Source organism: Aotus nancymaae, unplaced genomic scaffold (genome assembly GCF_030222135.1).
Source record: "Aotus nancymaae isolate 86718 unplaced genomic scaffold, 86718_ANA_hifiasm-v0.15.2.pri h1tg000049l, whole genome shotgun sequence".
Taxonomy (NCBI): domain Eukaryota; kingdom Metazoa; phylum Chordata; class Mammalia; order Primates; family Aotidae; genus Aotus; species Aotus nancymaae.
Window position 1 is genome coordinate 29,434,411 of NW_026988463.1, and position 8,737 is coordinate 29,443,147.

Here is an 8,737-nt window from a genome sequence, read left to right on the forward strand (position 1 = left end):
ACCCTACCACTTGAGCCATAGAAGATGTCAGATCCAGTGGTTTTGTTAGGTAAGAATGCTGTCTGGAATCTTTGGAAACCACAATAGGGAGAGCTACAGTGCGAACTCCTAGGTTTCTATGGCTAGTTCTTTCTTCAAATGGTAAAAACTCCTCCATTTGAAGAGCAGTTCCAGGAATGCTACTGGCATTCTTAGTGTCTGACCAAGACAAGAAGTGACTCTACAATAACACTGCCAGTCATGCACTGGTATTGTCAGAGGCATCCGGCCTTATGATAGGGCTTATAGACGAAGCAGCAATTTGCTGTATAATGGAAATATACATTCAGGAGGACATTAAGTAAATGACAAATACTACATGCAGAATCTAAAAAGCTGAATTCATAAAGGAGAGAATAGAACAGTAACCACCAGAGGCTGCAGTGGGGGTTGGGAGGTGGTTGGGGAGATGTTGGCCAAAGGATATAAAATTTCATTTACTTTGTTAGAGTAAGTTGAAGAGATTGATTGTGGCCAGGTGCAGTAGCTCACGACTGTACTCCCAACACTTTGGGAGGCTGAGGCGGGTGGGTTCCTTGAGGTCAGGAGTTCGAGACCAGCCTAACCAACATGGTGAAACCTGTCTCTACAAAAAATACAAAAATTAGCCAGGTGTGGTGGTGGGTGCCTTTTAATCCAAGCTACTCAGGAGGCTGAGGCAGGAAAATCACTTGCACCTAGAAGGCAAAGATTGTAGTGAGCCCAAGATCGTGCCACTGCACTCCAGTCTGAGTGACAAAGTGAGACTTGTCTCAAAAGAAAAAAAAGATTGACTGCAAAACATGACTACAATTAATAATATATTGTCTTCTCGACAAATGCTAAGTGAGTAGATGTTAGGTGTTCTCACCACAAAGTATTATCTAAGTGAAGCAATGCATGTTAATTAGATTTTGCCATTCTACAATGTGTGTATAAATGCACATATATAAACATATATATACACACATATGTAAATGTATACATTTTCACCAGCCTGGCCAACATGGTGAAATCCTGTCTCTACAACAAATAAAACAAGCTGGGCATGGTGACATGTGCCTGTAGTTCCATCTAATTGGGAGGCTGAGATGGGAGGCTCACTGGAGCCCAGGAGGGCAAGGCTGCAGTGAGCCATGATCACACCATTAAACTCTAGCCTGGGCAACAGAATGAGACCCTATATTTAAAAAAGGGGGCCAGGCTCAGTGGCTCATGCCTATAATCCTAGCATTTTGGGAGGCCAAGGTGGGATCACCTGAAGTCAGGAGTTAGAGACCAGCATGGCCATGGTGAAACCCTGACTCTACTAAAAGTACAAAAATTGAGGCAGCAGTAATGCAGAGGAAACAGGAGTGAACCGAGAGCTTAGTGACCAACGTAAGACTCCTCAACAAGCCCAAGAGTGAGATGACCCCAGAGGAGCTGCAGAAGCGAGAGGAGGAGGAATTTAACATGGGTCCACTCTCTGTGCTCACTCAGTCCGCCAAGAACACCCAAGTGCTCATCAACTGCCACAACAATAAGAAACTCCTGGGCCACGTGAAGGCCTTCGATAGGCACTGCAACATGGTGCTGGAGAACGTGAAGGAGATGTGGACTGAGGTACCCAAGAGCGGCAAGGGCAAGAAGTCCAAGCCAGTCAACAAAGACCGCTACATCTCCGAGATGTTCCTGCATGGGGACTCAGTCATTGTGGTCCTGCGGAACCCACTCATCACCGGCAAGTAGGAGCCATCTATCCCTATCGGTCAACAGAATTCACTCCCTGTCCTATGGAGACCACTGCCGCTAGTGTTGAGAATAATAAAGCTCTGTGTTTTTTCCTAAAAAAAAGTACAAAAATTAGCTGGGCGTGGTAGTGGATGCCTGTAATGCCAGTTACTCGGGAGGCTGAGGCAGGAGAATTGCTTGAACCCAAGTGGTGGAGGTTGTAGTGAGCCAAGATTGTGCCATTGCACTCCAGCCTGGGCAACAAGAGCGAAACTCCATCTAAAAAAAGGGGGGGGGCGGGCAGGGGTGCCGTGGCTCATTGTGATCCCAGCACTTTTGGAGGCTGAGGCAGGAGGATTGCTTGTGGCCAGGATTTAGAGACAAGCATGGGCAACAGGACGAAACCTCATCTCTACAAAAAAATACAAAACTTAGCCAGGCAAAGTAGCATCTGCCTGTAATCCCAGCTACTTGGGAGGCTGAGATATGACAATAGCTTGAACCTGGGAGGCAGAGGTTGCAGTGAATTGAGATCGCACCACTGCACTCCAGTCTGGGTTACAGAGTGAGAGTGCTTCAAAAATAAATAACTAAACATAAAAATAAGTGTAAAAACAAAAACAGAAAAGAACTTGGTATGGTTTATCTGTGTCCCCACCAAAATCTCATCTTGAATTGTAACTCCCACAATTCCCTCATGTTGAGGGAGGGACCCAGTGGGAGATAAATGAATCATGGGGTGGGTCTTTCCGATGCTATTCTCTTGAGAGTAAGTCTCACACAATCTGTATGGTTTTATAAAGTTTCCCTGCACAAGCTCTCTTCTTGTCTCCCGCCATGTAAGACGTGTCTTTCATCTTCTGCCATGATTGTGAGGACCCCCCAGCCATGTTAAACCTCTTTTTCTTGTAAATTGCCCAGTCTCAGGTATGTTTTTATCAGCAGTGTGAAAATGGACTGGCACAGAACTGATCCATGTCCACAGAATGCATTACACAGAGGTGGCCCAGACCATGTTACCTATGACTGTTGCCTCACCCCTACCTCATATTCACACGTATGGCCTGTATGGGTTTCCTGTGACAGCTGATGGAGAAGGGAAAGACCCAGGGCTATTTTATATAACCCTCACTATTGTGTTGAATTCATGGATGGATGAGTTCAACACAGTAGTGAGGGTTAGATAATGAACTGTGGCTATAGGGTTAGATAATGAACTGTGGCTATCCTACAATTTTCTGAGGGCTACACCTGACAGCGGTGAGATGTCCTCTCAGTGTGCATATTTTTCAACAGTAAACTTTGTCATCAACTCTAGGTGTAGGAAAAATGGCTAGAAGTATGAATATGCATGTATTCTTTGCTGAGTTGGAGCCAAGGAAAGGTAATATTTTTGACAACTTGTACTCCCTCTCACCAAAGCTGATTTAGCCATGGCTGCTGCCACATATCTGACCTAGCTAGTAGCAGAAACCAATGCTGAGCTCTTAGTACAGTACCATACCCCAAAGAGTCACTAGCTTGCCAGCGGGTAGCAAACTGATTACAGCAGACCCCTTCCATCCTATAGTAATTCATCATCCTTCGGACTGACAAATATTTGAAGTATCAGCTTCCTTTTCTACTTGTAGCTCCTCTCCTAGTACACCTATTGAAGGGCTTGTAAAGTAAGTATCTCATAGACTGACCTCGGATCCCATTTATATTTTCTTAACCATTGGCTCCATTTCAAAGCAAAGGAGGGGCAACATTGAGCCCATGCGCCATCACCCAAAAGATGCTTTCATAAGAGAAGACTGGAATGACTTCTTCAAACCCTGGCTAAGTTACTAATCCCCAATGTGATGGTAGTTAGAGATGGAATCTTTGGAAGGCAATTAGGTCATGAGGATGGAGCCCTCATAAATGGGATTAGTGCTCTTATAACAAAGGCTCCAGAGAGCTCCCTTGCCCCTTCTACCATGTGAGGTCACAGGAAGGCCATCTATGAAGGCAGTGGGCTCTTGGCAGACAGGTGACCTACGAACACCTTGCTCTTGGAATTCCCAGCGTCAAGAACTGTGGGAAAGAAATTGTTGTTAAGCCACTCAGTCTGTGGTAATTTGCTACAGCAGCCTGAGATGACTAAAATGCTCATCAGCTGGAGATGATACCCTGCAGGGTCTGTGTGTGCTCCTTCAGGATGCAGTATATACATTTAACCTCTGCAACCTTGAACTCCTGAGCTCAAGGGATCCTCCTGCCTCAGCCTCCCGAGTAGCTGAGACTACAGGCACATGCCACCAGGCCCAGCTAATTTTTTTTTTTATTTTTAGTAGAGACAGGGTTTCACCATGTTGGCCAGGATGGTCTGGATCTCTTGACCTCGTGATCCGCCTGCCTCGGCCTCCCAAAGTGCTGGGATTACATCTCCTCATATACTTTCAAAAATTTTTTGAAAGAAATTCAAATGTTGTCCTAGAGTTTGCAACATACAGTATAAACTAATCCAAGACCACTTTCAAGCAGCACTATATAGTGCTTCACAGGTAGTATATGTAGGTACTTTATAACAGAGTGATATGGTTTGGCTGTGTTCCCACCCAAATCTCATCTTGAACTGTAGTTCCTGTAATCCCCATGTGTCATAGGAGGGACCCAGTGGGAGGTAAATTAATTATGGGATGGTTGCCCTCATGTTCTCATGATAGTGAGTTCTCATGAGATCTGATGGTTTTATAAAGGTCTTTTCCCCCTTTTGCTCAGCACTTCTCCTTGCTGCCGCCATATGAAGAAGTGCCATGTGAAGTGTTGTTTGCTTCCCTTCTGCCATAATTGTAAGTTTCCTGAGGCCTCCCCCAGCCATGCTGAACTGTGAGTCAATTAAACCTCTTTCCTTTATAAATTACTCAGTCTTGGGTTTGTCTTTATTAGCAGTGTGAGAATGAACTAATACAAAGAGTATCCCCAATGTTCTCTTTCATCCCTTATAACACTGCAGTCATTAATTTCATTTATCCATTAGCTATAATCACAAAATGCACTTGAACTGCTGTTACATCAATCAGTAAAGGTAAGAAAAATACAAGATATTATTAGACCATTACTTATTCCTTCTCTCACTCCCTTCCTTTCTTTACGTAGATCTGAGTTTCAACCCCATACCATGTTTCTTCTCCCTGAAGAGCTTCTTGTAACATGTTTCACAAGATAGGTCTACTAATGACAAACTCCCTCAATTTTGTTAACTTAAGAGTCTTTATTTCACCTTCACCATTAAAAGATAATTTCACTGGATACAGAATTCTAGACTGGTCTTCTTTTCAACCTTTTAAAATATTTCACCCCACTCTCTTCTGCTTCAATAGTTTTTTAAGAGAAGTTCAATGCAATTATTTTCCTTATTTCTCTATGGTAAGTTGTTCCCCTCAATCCCTATTGGCTTTTTTCAAGATTTTCTCTTTATCTTAGATTTTTCTGTAGTTTGAATATGATAGGCCTAGGTGTGGGATTTTGGTGTGTCTCCTACTTGGTGTTCTCTGAGCTTCCTGGATGTGTGGTTTATGTTTGTCACTAATGTTGGAAAATTCTCACTCATTATTGAATATTCCCTCAGTTCCTTTTTTTCTTCCTCTGTTATTTCCAATTTACATGTTAACACCTTTTGTAACTGTCCTATAGCTCTTAGATTTTTATCTTCATTCTCTTTGATTTTCAGCTTTGAAAGTTCCTAGTGACATCTCCATGTTCACTGATCATTTCATCAGCCATGTTTAATCTACTGTCTTCATTTCTGTTAGTGTTTTTTCTCTAGCATTTCCTTTTTGTTCTTTTAGTTTCCAACCCTTTGATTATATTACCTATCTATTCCTGCATGTTGTCCACTTTTTCCATCAGAGTTCTAAGTATACTAATCACAGAAACTTTAAATAGTTGGTGTGATAATTCCACAACCTCTTCCATATCTGAATTGAGATCTGATACTGGCTTTCTATTTAGAGAGTTTTGCTTTGTTTTTGTTTTGTCTCTTAGCATGCCTTTTAATTTGTTGTTGTTGTTACTGAAAGCCAGAAATGATATATTGAGTAAAAGGGATAGATGGATATGGGCCTTTAGTGTAGTTTCATTTAAACAAATTTTTGTAATCTTTGTTTTTAAAATTATTCCTGAAACAGCAAAGTTTCATTTCATCTGGATAGGAGCTGGGCTGCATCTACTGTTTGCTGTAGCTGTGGTGTCAGAGGCGAACATTTCCTCTAGTGTTTTTGTTTTTGTCTTCCCTGTCATCCCTGTGTTCCCCTATTCCTTCTTAAGTAAGACCTGAGGCTTGCAGTTCTTTTACCTGTAACTCCATTATTATACAGGCAGCCGATTGATGTGTGTTAAGGTGTGACGTGAAGGGAGACATTCTATACTGCTATGATTGGGTCAGTCTTTTACTGAGCCTCTGCCTCTGTAGCTGATGTAGAAAATAGTTTGGTGGTTTCTTAAAAAGTTAAATACAATTACTTTATTGAGAGGGAGAAGTTATGTAGTTAGGGTGGGTCCTCGGTAAAACTTTTTTTTTTTAAAGACTCAGTCTCACTCTATTGTCCAGGCAATCTCAGCTCACTGCAACCTCCGCCTCCAGGGTTTAAGTGATTCTTGTGCCTCAGCTTCCCAAGTAGCTGGGATTACAGACACCCACCACCACACCTGGCTAATTTTTGTATTTTAGGTAGAGACAGGGTTTCACCATGTTGGCCAAAATTAAAAGGCATGCTAAAAGACAAAACAAAAACAACCATTTCACCAGGCTGGTCTCAAAGTCCTGACCGCAAGTGATCAGTCCACCTTAGCCTCCCAAAGTGCTGGGATTACAGGTGTTAGCCACCATAAAATGTGGCCAGTAAAACCCTTTTAAAAAGAGAAACAGCCTGAAAAGTCAGGCTGCAGGCACAGATAAGGAAACCTGCACAATCCTCTGGCCCACTCAGATAAAGGAACTTGCTCCCAACACAGAAATGCCTTTGTTCTTTGTGCCTAAACAGATGCTCACAGTTACAGTGGTAAGAGAACAAGGCCTAAAACATAGAAATGCCTTTGTCCCTTGTGTAGCCAGTGGGCTTCCAGGAGATAGTCTCTTCTTTTGGGTTCTGGTGTACACAGTGGGTTCCGGTGGGCACTTTCCTTTCCTTTTCTGGACATGCTTTGGATTATGAGCCAAGCCACTATGAATCATCACTTCAGTCTCTGATTTGTCCCAGGCTAAGCTTTCCTTTCAGCTCCTGATTGGTCCTGGGCCAAGCTGAGTAGAGCCTTCTTCAAGACCACTCAGCACATTGCTTCCCTTCCCAGTCCATAAAAACCTCAGACCCCAGCCTCCAAGTAGGCAACCCAATTGGGCCCCCTTCTTTGCTGCAGAGAGCTTTCTTCTTTCACTTATTAAACTTTCACTCCAGCCTCCCCCTTTGTGTCCATGCTCCTTAATTTTCTTGGTCCCTGAGTGATACCTCTCAATGACAGACTGCTACATTATGGTGCACTGGCGAGACTGCAACATTATGAAGCAGGAATTCTACTTCTAGTTAAAAATAAATGTTCACATAACAACTTGTAATATATAAGTTCATAGCAACATTATTCATGACAGTCAAAAAGGAGGAACAGCTCAAGTATCCATGAACTGAAAAATAAACTGATATATCCATAAAATATAATTCAGCCATAAAAGGAACTAACTAGCATTTCTCTCAAATGTTAAAGAATGTTTCTTAAAAACATCAAGCTAAGTGAAAAAAGCCAGAAACAAAAAGCCACATAGTATATGATTCCATTTATATAAAGTTTCCACATCAGGCAACTCCACAGAAACACAGAGTAAATGTAGCAGTTGCCAAGAATAAGGGTGATGAAATAATTGGGACTAACTGCTAATAGAGATGAGATACTGACACAGAAAAAGGACATGTAAGGAAAGTTTCATTTTGTTTTTGAGACAGGGGTCTTACTGGCTAGAGTGCAGTGGCACTACCACGACTCACTGTAGCTTGGACCTCCCCAGGAGAGCATGATCTTCCCACATCCTCCTCCCAAGTAGCTGGGACTACAGGCACACACCACCAAATGTGGCTAATTCTTTTGTATTTTTTGTAGAGACAGGGTTTTGCCATATTGCCCAGGCAGATCTTGAATGCCTGAGCTCAAGCAATCCACCTGCCTCGGCCTCCCAAAGTGCTGGGTCTATAGGCATGAGCCATATAAGCCATCACACTCAGCCATACGTAAAGTCTGAAGGAAATTTCAAACGATTGACTTCAGTTAACAAAAATGTGCCAATATTGGTATGCTAATTGTAACATACTAAGATATGATAACAATAGGAGAAACAGTGTGGAGTAATACATGAGAACTCTGTACTATCTTCACAATTTTTGCAAATCTGAAAGTTTTAAATTTCTGTAAATTTAAAATTACTAAACAAATGGTAAAAAGTATAAAAAGTGACTTATAAAAAGCAGCAAAAATCAATGAGAAAAAGTGAAGTTAAAGAAAACATTTTAAATCACCAATTATATGCTAAAAAGACTAAAAAGTCTTTTTAAAAACTAAAAAGAAAATGATGACAGAAAAGAAATACATAAATGGAACTTGCAGAGAGTTTCTTAAAAATCACAGAATATGGAAGCCACAGTGGCTAAGGCCAGTTGTCCTGGCGCATGAGGAGGCAAGGCTACACGTTTGATGCCAGCCTGAGGAACACAGACACCTCTCATCCACTTAAAAAAAAAATCATGCAGTGGAACAAATGTACATTAATTAAACTATCAAGTTCATAAGAAAAGCCTTATGAATTTGATGACCTAGTAAGTGTCCCAAATTTTAAAACACTGAAAACAAAACTGAAAAAACAAAGCCTCAGTGTCCATGACACGATGCTTAGTGGTCAAAAATATACTGAAGTCTCAGAAAGAGAGAAGGGAGAAAGGGAAAATATTTTTAAAATAATAGCAAATACTTTCCAAAATTAATGAAAACTATAACCCAA

General features: G+C 41.7%; 1 protein-coding gene across 1 annotated transcript; it reads left to right on the forward strand.

The window, feature by feature from the left end:
• The first annotated feature begins 240 nt into the window (after positions 1–240).
• On the forward strand, positions 241–1,749 carry LOC105730231 (small nuclear ribonucleoprotein Sm D2-like). The gene is made up of 2 exons (XM_064362892.1): positions 241–260; positions 1,404–1,749. The coding sequence occupies exons 1-2, from the start codon at positions 241–243 to the stop codon at positions 1,747–1,749; spliced, it is 366 nt and encodes a 121-aa protein (XP_064218962.1).
• The last annotated feature ends 6,988 nt before the right edge of the window (positions 1,750–8,737 follow it).